This window comes from Herpailurus yagouaroundi, unplaced genomic scaffold, assembly GCF_014898765.1.
Source record: "Herpailurus yagouaroundi ecotype Mexico unplaced genomic scaffold, PumYag 220, whole genome shotgun sequence".
Lineage (NCBI taxonomy): Eukaryota > Metazoa > Chordata > Mammalia > Carnivora > Felidae > Herpailurus > Herpailurus yagouaroundi.
In genome coordinates, this window is record NW_024412451.1 from 2,854,174 (window position 1) to 2,881,612 (window position 27,439).

A 27,439-nucleotide genomic window follows, 5' to 3' on the forward strand; every position below is an offset into this window, starting at 1 on the left:
CCCGCCGCTCCCGCCGCCGCCGCCGCCGCCGTTGCAACGGCCGTCGCCGCCTCCACCTCCTTCTGCCCCAGAGGCCGCTTCGCAGGGAAAGTTACATAACGCGCCGGCAAAGCCTTCTGGGAAACGTAGTCCCGCCGGGGCTGATTCTTAAAGGGGACAGCCGGCGGCAGAGGGAGTGGGCTCGCCGCCTCTCCGACGCGCAAACCCGACCACTCATCACGGCGGGGCAGGGAGTTCGGCGCGCTTCGCGGAGCTCCGGCACAGGGTTTGGGGGCGGAAAGGAGATATGAATGGCCAGAGCTGCCACGGGTTCAGAAATGGTAGGAAGTGGACAGGGTTCCGCGCGCATAATTTCAGTTCCGACTTGCTGTGCAGCTTTAGGCAAAAGTCTTGCTCTTTCTGAGGCTCAGTTCCCCGCCCATCAGAGGTGGGCCAATGACTGGTTAGGAAGGCAGCATCTCCTGGGGCGGGGCGGAGGGGCTCTGATTGGACGGTTTCGGGGTAGGGGGACGGGAAGCTGGCAACTGGGGGAGGGAGGGTTCTGCATGGCAGTTCGTTTTCCTCAACTCTTGTATACCATTCTCGGAATGGGGCTGGCAACAGCGGGAGAAAGGGGAAGAACGAAGGCCTCTCGGTCAAGGCCTCTGCTTCAGTTGCCTCATCCATTAAAGAGAGTGGTCGAGCGCCCTCGAACTCTCTTCCAGTTCTGCCGGCGCGCTCTGGTCTACAAAGGGTTACACTGTATCTCTCCCTGCCAGCCCCATCAACCACTCACTACAATTCCCAAAATGCTCTGCAGCGAGGACAAACGACGCACTTCCGCTGAATGGGAGGTGGGGGCAGGCCTTCCCGATTCCCGCTGTCTTCCACCCCCGGCTCAATTTTGGGGTGGCTTTACGTTTTTTCGGAGCACTGGGTTGAGGAAATCCTCACCCTCTACTGCTCCCTAATTTGGGGGAAGGGACGGAGGCCAGAGATGGCGAGTTAAGAGTTGTGGGGTTAGTTTCCGGGGAAACCACCTTTCTCCAGCCTTGAGCGCTCATTCCCTGATCGGCCCAACCGGGCTTTGGGGACGCCCCCGCCCAGGTTTTTCTTCTCAACATCTGGAACAGTGGGAGCCAGACTGGAAGAGTAGGGAGGGGAGGAGAGGCAAGTCTTCGGGTCCTAACCCCCCATGACCCTCTTTCTGTCGCTAAGCCTGGGTCCGTGATAAGCGCTCAAAAGTATTTACGTGACTTGCCAGAGTTGCATTCGTTACTGGTTTTCAAACTAATCGGACTGTCTGCTTCCTCTCCCCCAGCCCGCTGCAATCACAGCCGCTGTGATTTTGTTCTCCAAACATCAGCCTCAGCTTTGCAATTTCACTCACCACCTCTATTCTTTCCTTTATATGGACTCCCATGGGAAAAAAGGCCATCTACTTTTGCCTCCTCCTGAGCAATACAGGCATACCTCAGAAATATTGCATTCTCCCTCCAGACTACCACGATACAACAAACCTTGGCAATGAAGCAAGTAGCACGATAGAGCAAGGCAAACAAACGTTCCGGTTTGTCCTGTGCATCTCAAAGTTAAGTTTAGGCTGTAACGTATTAAGTGTGCAACAGCATTATGTCCAAAGAAACAAGGTACATACCTTAATTTAAAAATACATTTATTGCTGGGGCGTCTAGGTGGCTCCGTCGGTTAAGTGTCCCACTTCCACTCGGGTCACGATCTCACAGTTGGTGAGCTCGAGCCAGCTTAGAGCCTGCTTCGGATTCTTTCTCTCCCTCTATCTCTGCCCCTCCCCTGCTCACGCTCTAACTCTCTCAAAAATAAACGTAAAAAAAAAAAAAAAAAACTTCTAAAAAATACTTTATTGCCAAAAAAGATGGTCACCATCGTCTGAGCTTTCAGATTTTGTCCCTGATCACACAGCACCATAACAAATGTGATAATAATGAGAAAATTTGAAATAGTCAAAGAATTACCAAAATGTGACACAGATACAAGTGAGCGGCTGTTGGGAAAGGGATACTGATACACTTGCTTGTGGCGGGGTTGCCACAAACCTTCAACTTCTAAAAAAATGCCGTATCTGGGGCGCCCGGGGGGGGGGGGGCTCAGTCAGCTAAGTGTCCCACTTGATTTCAGCTCAGGTCATGACCTCATGGTTGGTGAGTCCGAGCCCTGCATCAGGCTTTTCGTGGACAGTGCGGAGCCTGCTTGGGATTTTCTATCTGCTCCTCCCTGCTTGTGTTCTCCCTCCTTTTCTCTCTCTCAAAACGAATAAATAAACGCAAAAAAAAAAAAAAAAAAAAAAAAAGGCAGTATCTGCGAAGCGCAATAAAACGAGGTATGTCTGTATTATGGGCACAGTCCTACTTTTTTTTTATGAACTAGCTACATTTTAATCAAGTAAGTTAACACTATGTATGGAACCACTAAAGAGGCCATTCAGGGATCACCTAAAATTGCATTTAAGCCATTCTTCAGTAAACACTCCTGGGGGGGTCAAGAGTTCTGGCCAGAGTTCGGCTTCAGGTGGGCTGAATTGGGATTGTCCCCTGGCAAGTTTAGGGCAAGTCCCTACACTTCTCAGGACAGAGACGCTGTAGAAGTTGCTCTTCATTGGATAGCTCCAAGTTAAAATGAAAACACGCATATAAACGTTTAGCATGGTGCCTGGCCCAGAAAAGGAACAGCATACATAAATGGAAACTGTTTTTTAAGCTGCTGCTCATTAATTCAAAGATGCAACCCTCTTCTGTGTTGGGCAAGGCTGAGGACACAGCAGTGACTGAGATAGGTTCAGGCCTTGCCCTGACAAGGCTCATCCTGGTGATGGAGGCAGACATTCAACTTAAATTTACTCAAATGATTATTTAACTGCATTCTCCCCACCTCCCTACCCCCCCACCCCCACCCCCCGACTGCTAGGGGAGAGGGAGTGCCAGAAAAGACTTTCCTGAGGCAGCAATATTTGAGCTGAGACCTGAAGGATGAACATAGAATGTAGATGTAGACACCTACATTTTTATGCCCATTTTACAGACGAGGAAAAGGGAGACCCACACAGCTGGCCAGGGCAGCACCAGGGACGGAGCCAGGTGTGACTGATTTCAGGGTGGTGGTTATTGGCTACTTTGCTTTCCAGCAGGTTTGGGAGTAAAAAAGAAAACCAGCTCTTGCCTTCATGAAAAGGGGGTGGGGGTGTGTGTGGGGGGGCAGCTTTAAACAGATAAAGGCATGTATTCATTTAGAGAACAGAGGACACTGGAAGATAATCTGAGCAGACCCATCCTAGCCTGGAGGAGGAAATCCAGAAAGCTCTCCTGGAGGAGAGGACACTTAGGCTGGTATGGGAAGGATGAATACGTTGGAATAAGATTTGAACACAGGATCTGATGGCTTTAAGGAAGGAAGGAAGGGAAGAAAGAAAGAAAGAAAAAGAAAAAGAAAAAGAAAGAAAGAAAGAAAGAAAGAAAGAAAGAAAGAGGAAGAAAAAAAGAGAAAGAAAGAAAGAAAGAAAGAAAGAAAGAAAGAAAGAAAGAAAGAGAAAGAAAAAGAAAGAAAGAGAAAGAGAAAAAAGCTGGAAAATCACCAGCCTCCCAACTTCAAAGGGATGCCACTGGTCCATGGAGGCAGGGTCGGGGGAGGGAGGGTGGTGAGGGGGACAGGTGTAGGTGCTGAAACCCCAGGCCTGTCTCAGAGCCCAAAGTAATTGTATTAAAAATAAGTTTATTCATATCTTGTCACCACTGGGGAGAAAAGAGGGGGTTGAGCTCTGGAAGTCAGAGACAGCAATGGGAGGCAGAGGGCCCAACCTGTATCTCCCCAGTGAGAACTCTGCCCCCCTCTCCCTAGGGTACAGACTGCTATATCCTTTGTCATCCATATTCTGATTTGTCTTGCGACTCCCACCCCCTCCAAAGTCTGGACTGGGGAGGTGAGGAGGCCCCTACGGGTCAATTCTCTTCAAGTCAAGACCAGGAGCTGTTAGGGAAGGGGGGCGCATGTGCAGACCCGAGAGGTTCTCTCCGCAACCCACAAAGGGCAATAATAAATAACGTAAAATTGATGGCTTAGAAGTTAGGGTTCAGGGAAGCAGCCAGGCAGACAGCGCTGTACTGGAGAAAGGGGTGGGGGACCCATCAACAAGCCCCCCCTGAGAATCAGGCACTAACTAGTATAGGGAGTGGGGTGCTCGCGCCCCCCCGCAGCAGGGAGCCAGGGTGCAGCCGAGATGGGGAAGGTGCGTCGCCCTCCTCCACTGGGCTAAGCTGGGGGTGGGGGTGGGGAGGAGGTACGGGCAGGAGGAGCCCGAACCCAACAGCAGATTTCAGGGAGATTTCCAACGCCCCCGCCTCTTCCGTGTAGGGAAACCTTTCCTCCTCTTGTGTGGGGGTGAGTCGTGGGGAGGAAGGGGAGCCGGGGGAGGCCGGGGAGCCCCCGCCTCCTCGCTCCTAGGGGCGATGATCACCCCCCTGGCTGCTACCACCGCTCCGTCCACCACAGCAGCCACCACGGACACGGGCTCTGGGGTGATCTCCGCTTTCGGGGTAGGCGGGGGCAAGAGGGGCCTGGGGGGTGGGGGCGGGGGCGGGGGTGGGGGCAGAGGCGGGGGCAGCCTGTCGACGGCGGTTCCGGGCAGAAGGGGCAGTAGGGCGCTGAGGGCCTCGCTCAGTTTGGCCAGTCCCTGCTGAAGGGTGCCAGCCAGCTCCCGGATGGCGTTGGCCGTCTCCTGCTGGGCCCGCAGGAAGTCCAGGGAGGGGTCCGGGGCCGAGGGCGTGGGTGGTGGCAGTGGAGGAGGTGGTGGGCTGGGGGACGAGGGTGCCACGTGGACCTGCTGAGGCGGCTGGGGTGGTGGCGGTGGAGGGGCCGGGGGCGGAGGAGACAAGGCCAGGCGCGGCAGCTGCACGGTCTGCAGGGCCGGAGGGGGCGGGGACTCACGCTCCTTGGGTGGCGGGCAGCCCCCTTCCTGGGGGCTGCAGGAGGGCCGGGCCCACTGCTCGGGGCTGCTGGAGCCCCCCTTGCTGTGGGCTGGTGTATCTGTGGAGAGAGAGATGTAGGTAAGGTGACGTGACCCCCCTCCCCCCACCATGTGTCTCGATTTCCCCTTTCCACCTCCCACTCACCCTGGCCCCAGAGCCATCTTTTCAAAACCCAAGTCGGATCGTGCCTTGGAGGAGAACCCAGGGGAGAAAAACAATATAGCGAATGACCACCTGGTGGCTGATGCCAGCCTTGGTGGAAACAGGGTCCTGGAGGTCCCCTGCTGGAGCCAGGCAGAACCAACATTCTAGAAGGCTCCTCCAACTATCTGGACGCTCCCCCCACCACACGCCTCCTCCGGCTCTCTCTGGCCGGGTGGTGGGATTTCTCCCTCAGCTGTGGTCTGTACCAGCTCAACCCTCAACCCCAAGCCTGTTGGGTTTCCGCACGCGTCTCCTGTCACCTGAGACTTCATTCACGCTCATGAACTTGGACAGAGCCTGCATACAGAGGCTTTCAGATTTCTGGGCCCTGCCTGAAACCTCTGCTCCATTTGTGTACCGGCCACACAGCCCCTCGACGGTCTAGTATTGCCTCACACTCTCCTGCCTGGAGCTGAGCTCCTGACCCTCTCACATCCCGCTCCCAGCTCCGCCAACCCCCATCGCTGCTAACGACCGCCCCACCCTTCCAGCCGCTGGGGGGGGGGGGGGCGGGGGGGCCACAACGTTCACTCTGTTTCTCGCCCAAGACACTGTCCATGTACAATGGTCACTGGCTCTGCCTTCAAACTATTTCAACGTCCCGCTTCCATCCACCTCCACAAGCCCCTCCCAGTCCAACCACCCGCATTTCCCGCTTGGGACTTTTGCAACTGCTTCCTCGACTGGGTCGCCGGCCTCCTCCAAAGTCTCAGAGGTCCAAACAATATACGTGTCAGTTACGCTACCCACAGAGGACCACACATCCGAGGATCCATGTATGGGAAATGTCCAAACAGGCAAATCTACCAGAGACAGAAAGTAGATTCGTGGTTGCCTGGGGCTGGGCGGAGCTGGGGGGGCCAGGTGGGGGTGATGGCTGAGAGATGCGGGGTTTCTTTTTCGGGTGACGAAAATGTTCTAAGATTGATAGTGGCGATGGTTGCACAACTCCACGAGGATGCTAAAAGCTACCGCACTGTCCTCTTTAAAGGGGTGGCGGTACAGTGTGGGAATTGTATCTCGATAAAGGTGTTTAACAAATACAAGTCAGATGTTGTCTTTCTCCGCTCAAAAGCTTCCTGGGGCTCTCATGTCTCAGACTAAAAGCAAAGTCCCTGAGGCTCTCAAGGCTCCGCACAATTTGCTCCAGTGCCTCCCTGACCTCATCTCTACCCCTTCCCTTCTCTGTCTCACTCACTAGGCTCCAGCCACACTGGCCTTCTTGTCGGTCCACACGCACAATACGCCTGCTCCTGCCTCGGGGCCTTTGCATTTGCTGTTCCTTGGCCTGGAAAGATCTTTCCCCAGACACCTGCCTGGCTCCCTCTCTCTCAGCTCCTCTGCTCAAATGCGGCCTCCTTGGGAAGATCTGCCTTGACCTTCTGTGGACAGCATTTCCCGTCTCTGTCCTCTTCTCTCTCCTAACCCTACCTGATTTCTTTTATTAGCACTTATCTCCACCTGGCATGGGGTCGCTCTGTTTGTTGTCTGTCTCCTCCTCCTGATGTCAGCTCCATCAGGCAGGGCTTTGTTTTGTTCACTGCTGTTTACCCAGCGCCTAGAACAATGTCCAGCACAAAATGTCTTCTTTAATGAAAAAAGAACTGTGGCTTCCAAGGAGTCAGCACGGATTGGGGCCCCAGGCCCCAGGTCCTTGCTGCAACCCTCCCACAGCTCCCCAGCACCCACAGGGGACAGTCCAGCCCCTAAGGCTACAAAGCCCTAGCCCTTACCCCTTTCGGTCCCTCTTCCTTGCCTCAGGGAGAGTGTGTGTGAGGTTCCCTCTATTAAGAGTATCCCCCTTGCATGGCCTCTTGGCCAGTTCAGATAGTCCTTCCTCAGAGAAGCCTGCTTCCTGCTCCTAGGCCAGATCTGATCTCCCTGCTCTCCTGTTGCAGAAACAGCCAATCCCCTCCAGCCTTCAATGCTGGGGGTCCAGCCTCCCTGGACCAGGCAGGCAGAGGAGGTGGGGGAGGCACGGAGAGAGATGATAACCAGAGCTAACACTTGTTGGACACTTTCCTGGCCAGGCCCTGGGCGAAGCGGCTATGCTTTCCTCCTACGTTATTTCAGTGAGTCCTCTCAGCCATTCTCCTGGGGGCGGGGGTGGAGGGGAAGGGGTCCGTGCTGCCATTATCATCCCATTTTACAGATGCAGAGACCTGAGGCCCAGAGAGACATCACAGTGCTGGTGAATGCGAGAAGAGGCATTTGAGGGCTCAAGCGTGGTTAAGTCCCCCTCATGAGGGGTGTGAGGATTGTTGCCATTCTGGAATACTGTTCTTCTAGCCTACTGAACAATAGAACAGAAAATGGCCCACACTTCGTGCCCACAGGGGTCACGGAAGGGCCACTGCTACATTTAAAATCGTTTATTTGCAACCTTTGGGCCTCCATTTCCCCACCTGTAAAATAGGTGTGTGTGTGTGTGTGTGTGTGTGCGCGTGCTCACCCAAGTAGGCAAAGGACCAAGTGACCCAATAACAGAACCTCTCCCTGAGGGCCATCACAGGGATTAACTGAATCACCCCAGGCACAGTGCATCTTCAATGCTGTGACTGTTTGTTTTTTTGTTTTCAAATATTAGGTCAGAGATTAATTATCCTGAGCTCTCCTCTAGTGTCAACACAGACACCTCAGGCCGCCCCAGGCCCCATTCCAGTCTTTCAGTCAAAGCCTGTTCGTCTTTTATGAATTTTACGCAGTGGGTAATTTGCTGGGTAATTTGCGTGAGGTTCTAATCAAGGATGCTTTAAGCACATTCCTGCCTCCGGGCCTTTGCATATACCGCTTCCTCTGGCTCAAGTGCTGTTCTATCAGATTATCTACTTGCCGCAATTTCTCTATTCAGGTCTCTGCTCAAATTCCACCTTCTCAGAGAAGCCCTCCTTGACTACACTATCTAGAGCAACCCCCTTCTATCACTTACTGTCCTCTTTCGTGTGTTTAATGTTTATTTATTTTTGAGGGAGAGAGGGCTAGCGGGGGAGGGGCAGGGAATGAGGGAGACACAGACTTGCAAGTAGGCTTTTGCACTGTCAGCGGGGAGGCCAGCCTGGGGCCCGAACCTGCGAACCGTGAGATCACGACGTGAACGGAAATCAAGATTTGGACGCTTAACCGGACCGAGACACCCAGGCACCCCAACTCCCTATCCTTTTAACATGCTTTATTTTTCTTCTTAGTTCTTATCACCTCCTGGTATGTGATCTGTTTTGGGGTTGTTTGTTCGTGTCTTTCTCCAATAACTGGAATGCTGGCTCCGTAAGAAAAGGGAAGGTGGCTTTTTCTCCACAGGATTCCCCGCATCTGCCACAGCGCCTCCCTCAGAATAGGTGCTCGATAAATATTTGTTGAATTAATGCAGGAATAACACAGTTGTACGACTCTCGAAAAAATGTTTGCCGTCTCTGCTCTGGTTCAGTGTGGCCGTTTCACAGACAGAAACAATGAGGTTTGAGATTCATGTGGAGAACAGGGGTCCCACGTGATCGTGTCTCTCTCTCCCCTGCTTAAGACACTTTCACGCCTCCCAAATGCCCTGAAGATAAAGTCCAAAGTTCTGACCTTCACTTACAAACTGCGTGTGATCTAATTCCGGCATACCCATTAACTCTGTCAATATTAATTGTTGTTGTTATTGCCAGACAATCTAGCCCAGTGGTTAAGTGCATGCATTGTGAGTTGGACACAACCTGCATTTGAGTCCCAATTCTACTACTTAGTTTCTGGGTGACCTTGGGTGGATGAATGAAACTCTCTGAACCACATGATCCTGAACTTGTTTGATCATATCCACCTCCGTCCCTTTCTCAAAACACCCTTCAGTGACTCCGCATGGCATTCTGGATAAAATTCTTCACTGTCTGGCCTCTGCTGACCTCTCTGACCTCATCTCAAAACATTTCTTCAATCTTTCTACTTTCCCCTTCCTCTAACTTGGAAACTTCTCAGTTCCTAAACTGGCTAAGCTTTCTTGTCTCAAAGCCACTCTACATGCTGTTTCTTCTACCAGCAACACTTCCTCAATTCTTCATTCTCACTCTGCTTTTCTGATGTCTCCTCCTCCAGGAAGCCTTCCTTGACCTCCAGCCTGGGTTAGGTGCCCCCTCGGGACTCCCAAACTCAGGCCCAGGAGGGCAGGGCTGGAGATGTGTCCCTCACCGCAGTGTCCCCAACACTGCCCAGTACAGGGGAGGTGCTGGGGAAATAGCTGTAGAAGAAATACGAAGCCAGAGTCAAGGCCAAGTGGGATGTCTTTGTACTCTGCTCTCCACACTTCCTCTATTCATGGCATGACCTTGGGAAAGTTACCAAACCTCTCCAAGGCTTTGATACATAAAATGGCAAAATAGTTCATACCTCGCAGCATTGGTAATCCTATCAAGAGCGAACAGAGGAAGATTCAGGAAGCGCTGTACTCAGCAATTCACGCATATTAACTCGTTCAATCTTCACAGCATGCTTTTGAGGTGGGGGCTTTTTTTTTTTTTTTAATCCCCATTTTACAGATGTGGAAACTGACCTGCGACAACGTACCCAGAATGACACAGCTGAGTGACAAAGTCACGACTGGAGCCCGGTCAGCCTCCGTGGTCACTACCCTACATTACGTTTAATGAAATCCTGCCTGTGCTGATAATCCCAGGTGTGGACTCTGGAGCCAGGCCTTCTAGGTTCCGTTCATGACGCTGACAGTCATGGGCTGTGGGACTTTGGGCAAGCCACGTAAAGAGCTGGGGAACCGTGCCGAGCAAACAGCTGAGTTCGCGACTGTCTTGCTCTGGCTAAGGTGACACCGAAGGAACTCACCTGCCCGTCGGTCTTCCCTGCGGTCCTCGGACAAGACGTAGCGTTGGGTGCCCGCACTTGCGGCTGACGGCTGTGAGGAAGCGGCCACCGAGGGCTGCTCGGCTCCCGCACCAGCTCCCGGTGCCGCCACTCCCGGCCCCAGGATGGCAAAAATGGTCTCCTCCTCCGCGGAGAAGGCGTCCTCGGCGGCAGGCCCGGCGCCCTGCGTGGAGTGCGGCACGCGGGCCAGCTTCTCCTTGGTGCGGCGCTTGAAGTCATTCCAGCGCTTCTGCACCTCTTGGCCAGTGCGCTTCCAGCTGGTGATGCCGTTGATCTTGGCGGCGATGCCGTCCCACACACGCCGCCGCTCGGCCACGCTCACCCGACGGCTCTGCGCGCCGTAGAGCTGTGGGTAGTGGGCGCGCACCTCACGGATCAGGATCTGGTTCTCCTCAAACGAAAAGCGCGGCTTGCGCAGCCGGGTGGTCTCTTCCGCTTCGCCCGCCGCCGCCGAGGCCATGGCGCCCCCCGACGCCGCCGTCCGGCCGCCTGGCGCATGGGGGGGCGCCGGCGCTGCGGGCACAGGGCGCACGGCGCTGGCGGGGGCTCGGCGTCCGCGCGCCGCCAGCCCCACCCCGGCCGCCCAGACACCGCCTCCAATGCCCCCGGGGCCAGGGGTTGGGGCGGAGAGTGGCCGGGGGCGACGGGCCACGGGGGACATTCAGAGCGCCTAATAATAGCTGACACCCGCTGAGCGCTCCTCTTGTGCCTCGCGCGGCGCAAAGTGCCACGCCGAGGAGTTGATGGAAATTGGGGGAGGGTCTGGAGGGGTGGAGAGAAATGAGGAAAGGCGAAAGAAGAGGGGGTGTCTGCAGGAGTTAGAGGAGAATGGGGGCATGGGAGAAAGCGAAATGGAGGGAGAATGGGGGTGTCTCGGGGTCGAAGAAGCATGGGGGTAAGGAGATGCTGAAGGAGAGACGCAGCAAGAAGGGGGGATCTGGAGCAGAGGAGCGCTCTGGGGGCTCTGGGGCAATAGGACGTCTGTAAGAACGGTACGAGATGGGGTCCTCAGAAGGGATGTCCAGGTAGAATGGGGAGTTGGGGGCTCCTGGGACAGTGGAGAAGCTGGGACTATCAAATACTAGGGATTAGGGTCTGCGGGGATTGTGGGGGCTCTGGGGATTGCCAGGAATTAAGAGGATCTCTGGGGGTAAAGGGGTCCGGGAGTAAGAGGGGACAACGGAGGCGATGGGGGACTCCATGAAGAGTGAGGGTCGTGGAGGGTGGGGACCGAGTCGGGCCGCGGGTCACTCACCGGCGCCGCCGCAGCCCCCGCCTGCCCGTCGGTCAAGGCTCGGGCTTCTGCGGCCTCTTCCCTCCCCCCTCCTCTCTCGTCCCCCTCTGGGCCCCGCCCCCGTCCGCCCCAAGAGCCATGGCGCAGGCGCACCTAGCGCCAGTCAGCCCCCAACGCCCTTACCGCTAGAGTTTCACGCCCCTCCCACGGCGCAAGCGCAGAATTGCCTTCCACCGCCCTCCTCGCGTGGGGGCTTAGCTGCGCAGGCGCAACATTAGCGCTGCGTCCGTTCCCCTAGCTTCTTGAGGCCACAAGAGCTTTCGCGCGGAACTCCGTCCACGCATGCGTGCCCCTCGCTCCTAGTTAGCTTTGGTATCCCGGGGCTGCGTCCCTGCGCAGGCGTGGCAATCCTTGGAGGAAGTGGGAGAAATGATGGAGAGAGAGCGCTGAGAACAAGCTGCGTCCTCGCTTTTCGGCCAGTCTTCCAGCCGAACCCAGCCCTCTTACCGTGCCGGGGTCCCCTTCTCTAGGAGAAAGGGGAGGGAGACAGCGCCAAAGGGATGCGCTGCGTTTCCATGACAACGGCGTGGGCGGGGTGGGGGCGTAAGGAAACCGGATTGCCGCCCACTCGTACCTGCCCCGGCGCGGGGCTGCCCTGGATCTGCCAGCCGACTCGTACCCACGGGGGCGGGGCACCCTGGGGATATTCCACCCCAGGCGGTGCAGTAACCATGGCAACCCGTCAACCTTCCAACGGTGCCTGGGGGCCCCTGTCCACACAGTGACGTCATGGCGCGGGGAGCGAGAATTTAGAGGGAGAGTTCGGCGTGTAGGGAGGGTGATCCTGGCGCAGGTACGGCTTCAAGCAAATGCGCGGAGGCAGCAATTAATCTAGAACACGGGTTGGATGAGCTGGAAGAAAGGGTGATGGAGTCAAGTCGGGCTGAGAAATTTGATTTGCATCTTTGCAGGAGCCCTCAAGGTCATCCAACAGACAGAGTTTCGTTCATCTATTCAACAAATAGTTATTGAGCACCTACGCGGTTCCAAGTGCAGCGAATACAAAAGACAAAAAAATCTGAGCACCAGGGTGGCTCAGTCGGTTAAGCAGGTCATGCATGATCTCATGGTTCGTGGGCTGGAGCCCCGCGTCCGGGTCTGTGCTGACAGCTCAGAGCCCGGAGCCTGCTTCAGATTCTGTGTCTCCCTCTCTCTCTCTGCCCCTCCCCCGCTCGCTCTCTGTCTCACAAAAAAATAAATAAACGTAAAAAAAAAATAAATAAGTAAACGCTAAAATCACATTTTAGTTGGGAGAAACAGTATGCAAATATGATACATACGTGAGGAGGTGATGAATATTATGGGGAAAACACAGACGTCGGAACAGGGTTGGGGAGTATGGTGCCTGTATGTGTCTGTGACTTTAAAATAAGTTGGCAAGGGAGACCTACCTGAGAAGGGGACATTTGAGTAGACACGCGAAGGAGGTGAGGGAGCGGGTGCAGTCAGAAGTGCGGCTGTGCCCTGCCGTGTTCCAGGAACGTGCAGACTTTACAGAGCCCTGTAAGCGACTTCCTTCGGCCTTTACCCAAGTGAGGGTCACAGAAGGGCCCCGAGCAGAGGAAGGACATGGTCTGGCTCTGGTTTTAATAGGATTCCTCCGCGGCGGGGAGGAATTGAGTTTAGAAGCAAGACTGGAAGCTGGGTGCCCAGTGAATTGAGGAGACAGGTGGTTCAGGAGAGAGGGGGTGGGGGTTCCCGCCAGAGGGGTAGGCGGGGAGGGTGGGGGCAGTAGAACTGGGTACAGGAAGCGAGAGAAAGAGGGGAGTTGAGGGTAACTCCATCGTCTTTGGTCTGAGCAACAGGAAGTCTGGAGCTACCAGAAGGGAAGATGGGCAGGGATTCAAGTGGATCAAGAGTTCAAGTTTCCCCAAACTTGAGGTGGCCTTTACCCAACCGAGTACAGATGTGGGGTAGGCAGTTGGGATGTTTGAGACTGGACGTCAGGGGAGCGGTTGGGTCATGAGATATAAATTTAGGCGTTGTCAGTGACTACATGAATCGAAATCCCCAAGAATGGGAGAGGTTAGAGAGGGAACAGCTGTAGACGGAAGTCCCCGGCCTGAGGTGGGGGCACTCCAGTGGTGGAGGGCTGACATCAGCAAAGGAGGTTGAAGAATCAGTAAAATGAGAGGAGACCCAGGGCTGTCTGCTGTCCGGGAGGCCAAGCGAAGGGCGTCAATCAAAGACAAAGGAAGGAATCAATGCCAAATGCTGCCTAGAGCCCAAGGCCCATAAGCCTGAGAGCTGACCATTGGGACCAGCAATCTGGAAGTCATTAGTAATCTCGAAGAGGGCAACTTTGGTGATGCGGTGGGGGCGGTGGTCTGATTGGATGGGTTCAAGAGAGGGTTTGCTTATGTGTTTGTTGAGAGGGTTTGGGGAGAACCAGTGTAGATGATCCTTTCTAGCACAGCAAAGGGGTATATCTGGAAGGGGGCATGGGATCTCCAGAGGTTTATTTAAGACGGGAGTTGTAAAAGTATGGTGTGTCCCAATGCAGGATGGATCACAAGAGGGGAGATTAATGGTGCAGAGGAGAGAGGGGAGAGTGGCTGGAGCCTTGACCAGGCAGGGCGGGCGCAAGTAGAGAGTGGTTTAAGGGGCGCGAGCTGGTCATCTACAGAAAACAGTGGGAGGGGGAGGGCACAGAGGCAGGCAGGAGGCAGGATGTGATGGCAGGGCCATGTGAATTTTCTCTTCTGTGCCTTCGGTTGTCTCAGTAGAGTAGGAAGCAGGGTCTGAGGTGAGAGGGAGGATCCGAGGTTGGGGACAACAAAGGAGAAAAACATTGAAATAGTGAGTGAGTGGCCGGGGAAATGTAGACAAATAGACCCAATCTTTGGAGGTTATCGGCTGTGAGGTTGAAGTGAGATGAATTTTTCTCGGGTCGCACTTCTCTGAGTGGGTGCAGGTGCACAGTGAGTAACAAGTTGACTTTCGCCAGGGCTGGGTTTATATGAGGTCCCGCCATGGGCCCCATGAGGTCCAGAGCTCAGGGCCAGCCCACACCAGGCCTTGTGGGCAACATTAAGGAACTTCAGTGCAGGTTCTGAGCAAGAGAGGACAGGGTCTGATTTGTGCTTTAGAAAGACACCCCTCTCCCCCGCTCTTATGGGAAGGAGGAAGACTATTGGCTAGACTCAACAGAGAAATCTGGGGCAGGGGCAGGAGGGAGCTAGGAAGAGAGGTGGAGGAGACTAGGCAGGGGACGGTGGGAAGGGTAGAAATGAATTGGGAGACATTTGAGAGGCAGCATGTACAGGGGGTGTGACTGTCAGTCTGGGGAGGGGAAGGGAGCCCTCTAGGTGACAGCCGGTCCTCTGCAGTCAGGACAAGGTGGTTGTAAGGCACTCCACTTTGTCCCCCCAGAAAGATACGTGGACGTCCTAACCGCCCCATGACTTCAGAATGAGACCTTCTTTGGAAATAGGGTCATTGGAGATGTAATTAGTTGAGATAAGGCCATGCTTGAGTAGGAGGGACCCTTAATCCAACATGACTGGTGTCCTTATACGAAGAGGAAAGAGACGCACGGAGGGAAGACAGAGGCAGAGATGGGAGTGATCCTACCACAAGCCAAGGCAGGCCGGGGGCTTCCAGAAACTCCAAGAGGCAAGGGAGGAAGCAGGGAGGCCGGAGGAAGAGGCGAGGAAGGATCCTCCCCTAGCGTCTTCGGAGGGACTGCGGCACTGCCACCAGCTCAATTTCGGGTCTCCAGCTTCCAGAACTAGGAGAATACCTTTCGTTTTAAGTCACTGGTTTGTGGTACTGTGGTATGGCAGCGCTGGGAAAGCTAACACGCTGGGCATCGAGAGGAGGCATCCAGGATGCTGGTGGAACCAGAGAAGAGTGGGTTGGGGGGTGCTGTGGATCCACATCAGGTCTGGAGCTCATGAGAAGGCCGGAGACAAGGAACCATGGGCAGAGGTGAGGCGGATAGAGGTCTGTAGGTGTGGGTGTAGGAGGTCAGAGAGCCAGGGCCCTGGGATGCTGGTTGAACAGAGAAGCTTTTCTTTATCTTCCTTCCTTCCTTCCTTCCTTCCTTCCTTCCTTCCTTCCTTCCTTCCTTCCTTCCTTCCTTCCTTCTTTATTTTTGAGAGAGAGAGAGAGCAGGAGCAGGAGTCGGGGAGGGACAGAGAGAAGGAGACAGAAGTTCCAAAGCAGGCTCCAAGCTGTGAGTGTGGAGTTCGATTCGGGGCTCGAACTCACAAACTGCGAGATCATGACCTGAGCCCAAACCAGTAGTCGGCCGCTCTACTGACTGAGCCACCCAGGCACCCCAGGGAAGCCTTTCTAAGGCATGTTTTCTAAACTGTGGATCCTGAAAAATATTTAATGGGTTGCCACAAGCATTGAAGAACCCAAATATCCGAATGTGCTGTGTGGGGTAAGTATTGCTTGGAGGAACTCTGGTTTGTTAGATATTTTCAGACGTTCTTAAGACACATCTCGGGGGGTGCCTGGGTGGCTCAGTCAGTTGAGCATCCAACTTTGGCTCAGGTCATGATCCCGCAGTTCATGGGTTCGAGCCCCACGTCAGGCTCTGTGCTGACAGCTCAGAGCCTGGAGCCTCCTTTGGATTCTATGTCTCCCTCTCTCTCTGCCCCTCCCCTGCTCACACTCTCTCAAAAAATAAACAAACATTAAAAAAAAGGATGTGAAATGAATTTTGGGGCACCTGGGTGGCTCAGTCGGTTGAGCGACTGACCTCGGCTCAGATCATGATCTCACGGTTCGTGAGTTCAAGCCCCGCGTCGGGCTCTGTGCTGACAGCTCGGAGCCCGGAGCCTGCTTCCGATTCTGTGTCTCCCTCTCTCTGACCCTCCCCCATTCATGCTCTGTCTCTCTCTGTCTCAAAAATAAATAAACATTAAAAAAAAAAAAAGACGTGAAATGAATTTCTCATTGTGGTTTGTAGTAAAAAAGTGAAAGGCACTGAATTCGAGAGAGGAAGTTTCTGCTCTCTAAACCTTTCAACTAATTGGATCAGGCCCACCCCGATTATCCAGGATAATCTTCCTTACTTAAAGTGAACTGAATATAGACTTTAATCGCATCGACCAAATGCCTTCGTGGCAACACCAGGATTAGCGTTTCAATAACTGGGGACTATAGCCTCATCAAGGGGATACATCAAACTGACCATCTTAACCACAGACGTCATCAATAAGTAAGTGGTAAACCCTGTTAGATGCTGGTCGGTGTTGAGGAGGAAAGGGGACTAGAACAGGGTAAGAAAGATCAGGAGCGGGGCCCCTGGGTGGCTCGGTCAGTTAAGCGCCCGACTCGATCTTGGCTCAGGTCATGATCTCACGGTTTGTGAGTTCGAGCCCCTCACTGGGCTCCACACTGAGCACGGAGCCTGCTTGGGATTCTCCCTCTTCCTCTCTCTCTCTTCCCCTCCCCTGCTCATGCTCTCCCTTTCTCTCTCTCTCTCTCTCAAACTAAATAAACTTAAAAAAAAAAAAAAAAGAAACATCAGGAGTGAGAGGGTGAGAAGACCTCACAGAGGAGGTGATGTACGAGCCAAGGACTGCAGGAGGCAAGGAACAAAATGTGTGGCTATCTGGGGCAAGGGCAATCCAAGTAGGGGGAAGGGTAAGTGCAAAGGCCCTGAGGCATGAGAGTTCCTAGAGCATTCAAGGAACAGTGAGGACCTTAAAAAAAAAAAAAAAAAAAAAAAAGGGAGGGGGGGCACCAGGGTGGCTCAGTCGGTTGAGCATCTGACTTCAGCTCAGGTCACGATCTCACAGTTCGTGAGTTCAAGCCCTGCATCCAGTTTCACAGTGAACCCTGCATCGGGTTCCCATGCTGACAGTGCAGAGCCTGCTTGGGATTCTGTCTCTCTCCCTCCTGCTCTGCCGCTCTCCAACTCGCGCTCTCTCTCGCTCTTTCAAAATAAATAAACAACAATAACAACATGGGGCGGGGGAGAAGAGGTCAGAGAGAGAGAGAGAGAGGCCAGAACTCTGGCCTCTACTTAGTGAGACAGGGGCCACAGGAGGACTCTGAGCTGAGGAGGAACGGGGTCACTCTTGTTGGGGTTTGAAGTGGACTCTAGGAGGTCAAGAGCGGAAGCGGGGACACTAGCGAGGAGGTGACTGCGTTAGTCCTGGTGAGAGGTTGTGGTGGGGATCAGGAAACAGTGGGCCGGGGGGGGAAGACGGTCAGATGGTGGGGTGTGTTCTGGGGGGTAGAGCTGACAGGATGTCCGTTTTGGACACGATGGGACATCCGCGTGGGTATTTCGTGGGCAGTGGTACCTGATGAGCATGGGGTCTGGGAGGAAGGTTTGTGTTTGTCAGAATGGCTGGTAGAGGGGCGCCCGGGGGGCTCAACTGGTCAAGCCTCCAACTCTTGACTTCGGCTCAGGTCATGATCTCACGGATCGTGAGTTCAAGCCCCGCGTCAGGCTCTGTGCTGGGAGTGCAGAGCCTGCTTGGGATTCTCTCTCGTTCCCTCTCTCTCTGCTTCTTCTGCCCGCCCCCCAAAACAAAAAATCAGCTTTAACCTATAGTCACACCTCACCAGGGGACCCCTGGACCTCCACCGGGGCACAAATTCAATTTCCGAGACCCCCCAAAATGGTAGGCACCCATGCGCACAGCGGGAAACTGAGGTTCAGGGAATTCGGCCTGAGGCTCGTACACTTCAGGGGGCATCGGGAACTCTGTGGGGTTCTAGAGCCATCTTGGGTGCACGTGACTTTCCTTCCCTGGCTCTAAGTGGGTGTAGAACCGCCCCTCTTAAGCCCAGCGTGGTGCTGGGGGGGGGGGTCACTTCTAAGCATTTGCACTTCTGCATGGAGTGCAGCCTCTTGTCTCCTCGTCTGCTGTGCTCTAGCAGGCACAGAGTGGGCGCACAAGGCCCCTGAGCAGAACTTTCCAGATGCTCTCCCAGCCCACCCTGCCCCTTGTCTGCCTGCTCTGAGCCCAGGGGGCTGCCTTGTGTGTTTGTGCATCTGCCCAGCTGCCTTGTCTCTGTGTTCATGGGGGACGGGGGAGGTGCTGGGGGATGCCAGGCCTCTTGAGCCTGCCTCGATGTACCCACACCTGCAGAGCTCTGTATGCCTCGCTGCTGTCCATGGCTCCCTGTCGCCAGCCTTCTCGTGAGAGCTGATTTATTTTTTTTATTTTTTTATTTATTTTTAATTTTTTTTCAACGTTTATTTATTTTTGGGACAGAGAGAGACAGAGCATGAACGGGGGAGGGGCAGAGAGAGAAGGAGACACAGAATCGGAAACAGGCTCCAGGCTCCGAGCCATCAGCCCAGAGCCTGACGCGGGGCTCGAACTCCCGGACTGCGAGATCGTGACCTGGCTGAAGTCGGACGCTTAACCGACTGCGCCACCCAGGCGCCCCATCGTGAGACCTGATTTAGACCCATCTCCCCTCTCAACCCAGACTCCCCTGGCACCAAGAACATTCTGGATGCCTCCCCTGGATGCCCGGTGTATTCGTTTCTTAGGGACGCCTCAGTTTTCGAGGGCACCCATAACAATGCCACTAACTGGGTGGCCTAAAACAACACAAATGTATTCTCCAAGTTCTGGAAGCTAGAAATCCTGAAACCACGCTATTGGTAGTGCCGCAGTCACTGGGGAGGATCCTTCCTCTCCTCTTGGAGCTTCCGGCAGCCCCGGGTCCTTCCTTGGCTTGTAGCAGGACTACTCCAATCTCTGCCTCTGTCCTCCCTGTGTGCACCTCTCTTTCCTTTTCCTTTCTAAAATTTTATTTGATCTTTTAAGCAATCTCTATACCCAACCTGGGGCTCGAACTCACAACCCCGAGATCAAGAGTTGCATGCCCTGCGGACTGAGCCAGCCAGGCGCCCCTCTTTCCTCTTCTTATAAGGACACCGGTCATATTGGATTAAGGCCCCCCACCCTACTCCAGTAGGACCTCATCTGAACCCATTACATCTCTGACGACCGTGCGTTTCCAGAGAAGGTCACATTCTGAAATGCTGAGGGTTAGGACATCAACACATCTTTTTTGGGGGTGGGGGGGGGACAAAACTCAACCCGTAACACCCTTGGAGCACCTTATACTCATCATGTCCTCACTGACCCCATTACCTCCAACCGGGACTTGCCCCGGACACCCGCGTGTCACCCAGCGTCCCCTTCCCCTGGGCATCTAGGGGAGGCAGCCAGGATGCCGTGACTCATTGAGAGTCTGGGCTAAGTGGGGAGCTGGGTCTAAATCTGGTGTGGAGATCACGACGAGGCTGTACCCACAGAGGTGCACGGGGCCCTACAGGGGTGAGGTGCCGGAAGATGGAGGTCAAGGTACATTGCTCCCTTGACTTTTTTTTTTTTTTTACACAAATATCTTTTCTTTAGGGGCGCCTGGATGGCTCAGTCGGTTAAGCGGCCGACTTCGGCTCAGGTCATGATCTCTCGGTCCGTGAGTTCGAGCCCCGCGTCAGGCTCTGTGCTGACAGCTCAGAGCCTGGAGCTTGTTTCGGATTCTGTGTCTCCCTCTCTCTGACCCTCCCCTGTTCATGCTCTGTTTCTCCCTGTCTCAAAAATAAATAAAACGTTAAAAATTTTTTTTAAAAACCCAAATATCTTTTCTTTAATTATTATTATTTTCAATTTATTGTTATTTTTATTTTTTTTTTTCAGTTTTATACCTTTATTTGACAATCAGCGACTAATTCTCCTCCACATTAACTGTCTGGAGATTTTTTGTGAGCGGTGACAGGTGCATAGGTAACCAACGCTACCCTTCGTTGTGGGAGCCATTCTGCCGGGCCCCCGGGTGGAAAGGAACACCTTCGGTTTTCAGCGTTAACTCCCCGGAATCATAGCCGACGTCTGGGAACCGGTTGGGAATCATTTAAATGCATGGAGGAGAAAACCCAACTAAAATTAAGCTAAGACAATGTAACAACATAAAAATGGGGAAGGTTCAGTGAGGGAAGAAATCAGCCGTCAGTAGATTATGTCCAGACACAGATACATGCAGAATACAAATGGGGGGGGGGGGCGCAAAGGTGCCTGGGTGGCTCGGTTGGTGAAGGGTCCGACTTCAGCTCAGGTAATGTTTGTTTTTGAGAGCGAGCGCGCGCGCACATGCAAGCAGGGGAGGGGCGGAGAGAGAGGGGGACAGAGGATCGGAAGAGGGCTCTGCGCAGCGGGGGCTCGAACCTGTGAACCGTGAGATCATGACCTGAGCTGAAGTCAGACGCTTAACCGGCGGAGCCCCCCAGGCGCCCCTTCATTTGGGTTTTGCTCAAATGTCACTTTCACGGAGAAGCCTTTCCTCACCGCCCTGTAGGAAACAGTCTCTCCCTTCCTGCCTTCTTTCCCAGCGGAGCGCTCATTATCCACCCGACATTTCATGAGATATTTGTTGATTAATCGTCAGTGCACCCCCCCCCCCCGCCCCAGAAAGTCAGGTGCATGAGGGCAGGAGTGTTGTCTGCGTTGCTTACTGCTACACCCCCTAGAAAGGTGCCTGGCACAAAGCAGGTGATCAATAAATATCTGTGAACGTGTGGAATAAAAGGAGACCTGATGTTACAGGCAATGTTTTGTGCCTACATGCCTTTCTAAGGGGCAGGGGCCATACTTTCTGTCACCTCTCCGAAGGGGGTCTGGGAGCCCAAAGTTTAAGAGCTACCATCAAAGTTGGTCCTTTTAGACCCGTGGTTTATTTATTTATTTATTTTTATTTATTTATTTAAAAAAAATTTTTTTTTCAACGTTTATTTATTTTTGGGACAGAGAGAGACAGAGCATGAACGGGGGAGGGGCAGAGAGAGAGGGAGACACAGAATCGGAAGCAGGCTCCAGGCTCCGAGCCATCAGCCCAGAGCCCGACGCGGGGCTCAAACTCACAGACCGCGAGAGATCGTGACCTGGCTGAAGTCGGACGCTTAACCGACTGTGCCACCCAGGCGCCCCTAGACCTGTGGTTTAGAGGGGCGGGAGAGGGACCCCTGGACAGAGCCCCAGGAAGGACAAAGAAAGGGAATCTGGGGTTAAGCTGGAGGCCAGGACGTGGGGACTAGTCCATAGGTGACCTGTGTCAGAGGACATGAGGGAGGACACGTCGTCGTGAGAGGAACCCAGGACCCCCTCCTGCTCTTCCTCCCTGCGTTGGGGGCAGACGTGGTTCCCTCCCCCAGCCTCCAGTGAGAAGACAAACAGTGATTTCAAAGACAACCAGAAAGGCTCTTTATTCGCTAGAGCTCAACCCCCCAGGGCCCCAGCCAGGAGCCAAAAACCACGCAACTTAAAACCTGACCTGGGCTCTTTCTTTACTTCGCCCCTAACATAAAATCTAGGCACCTGCCTTTCCCTTCTGGGCACTTTTAAAACCCCATGCTTCTCGGGGAGCTTGTTGACTTAAGTGTTGGAGGATGAAAAAAAACAGGAGAAAAAAAAAAAAGACCTTTAGCAAACTAGCAGGATTTGAAGGGTGGGAGGTGGTGGAGAGATGCACTTGGGCTGGGTGAAAACACCCATTGGTGATTTGCAGGTGGGGGTTGAGTGCTGTGAAATGGAATGAACAAGAAGGTGGGGGGGGGGTGAAAGGTGTCAGCACACCACAAGGTTCTCCACTCCCAGATAAGCCTTCGAAGACAGGGTGCCCCCCCCCGTGTCCCCTCCCTCCCCCAGTTCCTGATGATGGATGGGCTGCTGGGCCAGGGAAGGAACAGTCCAGGGAGGTCCATGAGGCACCGGTGGCTCTACAGGTGGCTGAAGAAGGTGGACAAGGCTGGTCTCGAGTCAGAATCCCATCTGGAATGTTCTTGGGGGGGGGGGGGGGTGGCGAGTGTCCAAACCAGTCTTGTTCACTCTCTCCAGATTCTGAGGGCTGGCCTGGCCTGGGAGAGCACACGGTGTCCCCTAGGTCCATGGATGCAAGAACCCACGAGGAATGGAACCAGAGGGCTGAGAAGTTGAGGGGGGCAGGGCTAGCGTCACCAGCAGCCCCAGGAGGAGTAAAGATCCATGAACGGTGGCGCACAAAGGGCCACGAGGCCGTGCGGTCCCAAGAGGCAGCGGTCCTGCCGCACCAAGAATCCACAGACACCCCCAGGACAGAACCCCCGCGGCCGAGACGTCCCAGGGGCAGGGCTGGCTTGGCCCCCTAACAGCCTCTGTTGTTTCAGGATCCAGCAGGGATGTCCTTCTGGGGGGCCAGGAGTTCCAGAGGGCAGGGGGAGTCAGGGGGAGGGCCCTGGGACTTGGCAGGGACTGAACCAGGAGGGGGTGGGGGGCGGGCACCTCACAGTCCTCAGCGCTTGACCTTGCGGCCGGCCGAGTTGCGCCCGCTGCGGCGGTAGAGAGACTGCTGGCCACCGTTGAGTGGGCAGTACTTGAGCGTGTGTGCCTGGCCGCCGGTGGCCCCGCACAGGGGACACACGTAATGCCGCAGGATGGGGCACATCACCACGCCGTCTGGGGTCTTCAGCTGGTGTGACGAGTAGACGTGACGCGATTCCCCATTGTGCTTGCAGAAATTGCACAAGGTGGCCAGGCCTCCGCTGGCCCCGGGCCCTCCCGGACCCTGAGCCTGCTCCAGCGGGGGCCCAGGTCTCGGCTCCCCGGTCCCTGGGGCCCCTGGCCTCTGCCCCCCACTCTGGATCAGCGCCAACACCACCTGGCTCAGGTTGAAGTAGTCCTTCCACATGTCGAAGGGAGGCAGCTGCATGGCTCTCCGGCAGAGGTGACGCGTGGCTAGAGAGAGGCCAGGGCCGCGGGGACCAGGGGGAAGAAGCGGCAGGTGCTTTTAGGGAGCAGAGAGGAACTGCACCCCCTTTTATACTCCCCCAAAGACCCTTCTAAGCAAAGGTGGAGCTTAGGATTTAAAGGGCCCACTCCTTACCCACGACTCCATCTGACTGTAATCCCCCACAGAGATCAGGTCTGGTCCTGGTCTGCCTCCAGGGTGCCTCGAGACTTCCAGAAAGGCCCTTCCTTTCCCCTGGCCTCAGTTTCTCTATCCATTCAATAAAGCTCCGTGTCCACAAATGCCCCTCTCACCCCCCTCCTCCTTTACTCCCGGGCCGGGGTCCTCCATTTCCTCCAGACCCGTTCCTGATTATAATAACCGCCCCTTACCACGGACCACACGCTATGGGGCACAGTTCCCTGCGCGATCTGATCTCCTTCTCACTGCGGTTATGGGCCCCATGTGATAGATGAGTTACCTGAAGCTCAGAGGGGGAAACTCACCGGCCCAGAGTCACAGAGCATGCAAGTGACCGAGCTGGGGCTCTTACCCAGGTCTTCGGGACCCCAAAGCAAGCACTCCTCCTAGCTCTTTTGGGTTAAAAGCTAATTTTTCCATCACGTCTGGACCTGGGAAGCATATATTCAATACATGTTTTTTGAGTGCACACCACAGTGTTTTATAAGTGACATCTATAAACAGGTTTTGAGCCTCATAGCCACTCAAGGAGGTGGTTATCACTTGCATTTTATAGAGGAGGACAGGGGGCTCAGAGAGGTTAAGGGAGGTACTCAAGGTCACACAGTAGGGAAATGGCATAACTGGAATTCAGGCCCCATGTGACTCTAGAAATACTGGGAATTGATCTTAGAAGTAGCAGAGGACTTTGGCATGGCACAGCCTTGCTTAGAATGCCCCGTCATGGCCCTGTGCGTTGTCACAAATCCTACCTGAACTTGGGGGCCAGGAAAAGCCTTTGCCTCCTGCCCACGTCACCTCGGGGAATTCTTCGTCCACTAACCATCTCCATTTGTTGCCTTGACCACTCAGTGCAGAGTCACCGAGGCTCCTTGTTTTGGATGCTGGAAACTCAGCAGTGACGGCTACCTAGTGCCCGTTTCATGAGCTGCCAGTCTACTGGGGGGACAGCCAGCAAATGAGAAAACAATGGACCCAAAATACCCGCTTACATACAGCGAGGGTGCTCCAAGGGAGGCGGGGCTGAGGGAAGTGACCTAGAAGCTGAAACCACAGAGAAGAATCTTCCAGAAAGAGGAACGCAAGCTATGGAAGCCTAAAATTTGGGGACAGCAAGAGGGATAGGGACAGAGCGAGTATCCCAAGATAAGCCAGCCCAGCGTGCAGGGGTGGCTAGAAGCCATCGGACTATGGATCGCTTTTAGGGGATGTTTTGGAAATGGTTGGGGGCTCTTTGGGTTTGTCACAGCGATTGGAAGAGTGACTGGAGGGGCGCCTGGGTGGCTCAGTCGGTTAGGCGTCTGGCTTCGGCTCAGGCTACGATCTCGAAGTTTGTGAGTTCGAGCCCCGCGTCGGGCTCTGTGCCGACAGCTCGGAGCCCGGAGCCTGCTTCGGATTCTGTGTCTCCCTCTCTCTCGGCCCCTCCCGTGCTCGCATTCTGTCTCTTTCTCTCTCTCAAAAATAAATAAACGTTAAAAAAAAAAAAAAGGAAGTGTGACTGGAATTAGTGAGCAGAGAATGCCGGATAGCTCAACAACCCACATGACCAAGATCTGTTTTGGGCCCCATTTAACTGTCCAGTGTGTTATTGGACACCCACATGTGTAGAAAAAGCCATTTATGATGATCTAAGCCTAGAACCTAGCTGTGTTTTGCGTATAAACGCCAGCACTTTCACGATATTTTCAGATACACTGACTCTTCTTGGAACGCAATTACCGCGTATATTGTTTTCCAGAGTTGTTCACTATTTCTAGAAGCCCCACCACCCAGCCTAATGGTGGCAACTGTCCAGACAACACACAGTTTATTCCTGTCTCATTCATGGACGTCTACACAGAGATGCTAGTATCCGCCTGATGAGATGGGTTTTATTTATTTATTTATTTATCAAAAGATACCATTTTTTAAATGTTCATTTTTATTTTTGAGAAAGAGAGAGACAGTCAGAGGGCTGGGGGGGGAGGAGCAGAGAGAGAGAGAGAGAGAGAGAGAGAGAGAGAGAGAGAATCTGAAGCCAGCTCCAGGCTCCGAGCTGTCCACACAGAGCCCGACTCGGGGCTCGAACTCATGACCTGAGGAGATCGCGACCCGAGCCGGAGTCGGAGGCTTAACTGACTGAGCCACCCAGGCGCCCCTGGATATGTTTATTAAATGTTAGCTAGAGAGCTGTCTGGGTGGCTGAGTCAGGTTGGCATCTGACTCTTGATTCGTGAGATTGAGCCCCACATCAGGTTCTGCGTATGGTTGTGCCACCTGCCCCTGTCGTGTCTGGCTCTGTGGAGGGCTTCTTGCTGGGTGTGGAGCCTGCTTCAGATTCTCCCTCTCCCTCTCCCCAGCACTCGCACTGTCTCTCACTCTCTAAAAAAACAACCAACCAACCAAAAACGTTAGCTAGGATAATTAAGACACAGAGAAGGCAATGATTTTAAGGGCACTTATTTACGGAGCATCTCCTTTGGGTCAGCATGATAGGCTACCTGGGTTCTTGAATCCTCCCCAGACCCTATAAGGCAGCCCCATTTTACAGATAAGCAGTGGGAGGCTCAGAGGGGCCGAGGGGCTTGTCCAAGGTTATATAGATAGTATGGGGTGGGGGCTGGAGCTGAACTCAGGACATCCACCCACTCCCCTGAAAGTCTGCAAAAGTGGTTAGGAGAGGAGCAGAAAGGGACCTCCCGGGTGTAGGGACATTCTGCATTCTGCAGTGGAAAACTGGGAAGGTTGGGGGTAGCTGAGCCACATAGGTTTTCACAGGGAGAACACAAGAGACCTGCCGGCCATCGATGGACCCTCTTGAGGCGGAAGAGACCAGAATCTGCCATGTGGAAGAACAAGGCTCCTGGAGGGAGGGACCAGGACGAGTGTGGGGGTCTCTGTGCTAAGTGCTTTCCACAAAGTCACAGCTGGGAGCTTTCGCGCCAGCAGGTATAGGAGTCCCTGTGCGTTGCAGGACGGAGACGTAGGGACACGGTGCCAGTCCCGGAAGCCATGGTATCCGCTGCATGTGTGAGGTTGACTATGGAGAAGTGGGGGTTTGGAGGTTCCATGAACTCCCCTTAATAATCGCACCTACCATTTGGAGACTCTCAGATTCCCTTGCTTGCGAGTCTTTTTTTTTTTTTTTTTTTTTAACCTTATTATTCCCCCCTCCCGCCCCGCCCCGCCCCCAGGGTCGTTTTTTTCTAGGACACTGTTATTAGCACATGGCTACCCTGCCTCCCCCTCCCAGTGGTGTTTTACTGGATCAGTAACTGAAGGACATCCCTCTTCAGGCAAGCCTTCTTCCATGGAGTGGTCAGAGCTGTGTATTGAGGGAAAGTCAGAGGTGATACTGATGAGAAATTCATCAGCCATGGTGTTTACTGGATCCCAGCCTCCACTCCCACCGTGGCCACACCACTCTCAGTGGACCAGACTCCAAGGCTGCCCTGTTTACTCGTGAGTTTCCCTCTCAACCTGGTGCCTGGTGGGAAAACATCTCCTGGGAAGTTCCGAGAAGGACCGGGCGGGGCACGCGTGAGTCAGGAGGAGGGGGACCCCGAGAAAGTGGGGGAGACACACAGAGAGAGGCAGCAGGGATTTCCAGAGGGACCCGAGGGGTGTACTTGTGCAGAGACCAACACAAGGGAAGTTAAAGAGAGACTCTTGGAGAGAAAGATGGAGACAGGAGACAGAACATAAGAACAATATGCTACGGGGGTGCCTGGGTGGCTCAGTCAGTTAAGCGTCCGACTTTGGCTCAGGTCATGATCTCGCGGTTCTGAGTTTGAGCCCCGCGTGGGGCTCTGTGCTGACAGCTCGGAGCCTGGGGCCTGCTTCGGATTCTCTGTCTCCCTCTTTCTCGTCTTCCTTTTTCTCTGCTCTTCCCCTGCTCATGCTTTGTCTCTCTGTCTCTCAAAAATAAATAAATGCTAAAAAAAAATTTTTTTTTAAATATACGTATAAAAGAAAAATACGTGATGTCGCCTGGTGATTGGGAGTGTGGTCACTGCAGCCAGAGTGCCTGGGTAAAATCTGGGCATTGCCACTCACAGCTGTGTGCTTTTGAGGGAGTCATGCCACCTCTCTGGACTTCTGTCTCCCCTGTTTAACAAAAAGGGAGACCATTGCAGACCCCCTACTATGGGACTGGGTTGTTTTTTTTTTTTTTTTTTTTGTAATGTTTTTAATGTTTATTTGCATTCGAGAGAGAGAGCACGAGTGGGGAGGAGGCAGGGAG

The 27,439-nt window shown here is 54.1% G+C and overlaps 2 protein-coding genes and 1 long non-coding RNA gene across 4 annotated transcripts; 1 reads left to right on the forward strand and 2 right to left on the reverse strand.

The window, feature by feature from the left end:
- Positions 1-3,703: 3,703 nt before the first annotated feature.
- MYPOP (Myb related transcription factor, partner of profilin) lies at positions 3,704-11,758 on the reverse strand. Its single transcript, XM_040457457.1, has 3 exons — positions 11,287-11,758; positions 9,993-10,544; positions 3,704-5,034 (listed from the first exon to the last, which is right to left on the reverse strand). Exons 2-3 carry the CDS (start codon positions 10,489-10,491, stop codon positions 4,325-4,327), a joined length of 1,209 nt encoding a protein of 402 aa, XP_040313391.1. The 5' UTR covers positions 10,492-10,544; positions 11,287-11,758; the 3' UTR covers positions 3,704-4,324.
- On the forward strand, positions 4,476-9,793 carry LOC121018642 (uncharacterized). 2 transcript variants are annotated; one of them, XR_005785256.1, is made up of 3 exons: positions 4,476-4,544; positions 7,333-7,408; positions 9,692-9,793. It is a non-coding gene; the product is annotated as an uncharacterized LOC121018642 (long non-coding RNA). The 2 variants fall into 2 exon arrangements; XR_005785255.1 differs by lacking the exon at positions 4,476-4,544 and adding an exon at positions 6,959-7,252.
- Positions 11,759-22,581: 10,823 nt separating the features above from the next.
- NANOS2 (nanos C2HC-type zinc finger 2) lies at positions 22,582-22,998 on the reverse strand. The gene has a single exon (XM_040457964.1). The coding sequence runs from the start codon at positions 22,996-22,998 to the stop codon at positions 22,582-22,584; it is 417 nt and encodes a 138-aa protein (XP_040313898.1).
- Between the last annotated feature and the right edge of the window lie 4,441 nt (positions 22,999-27,439).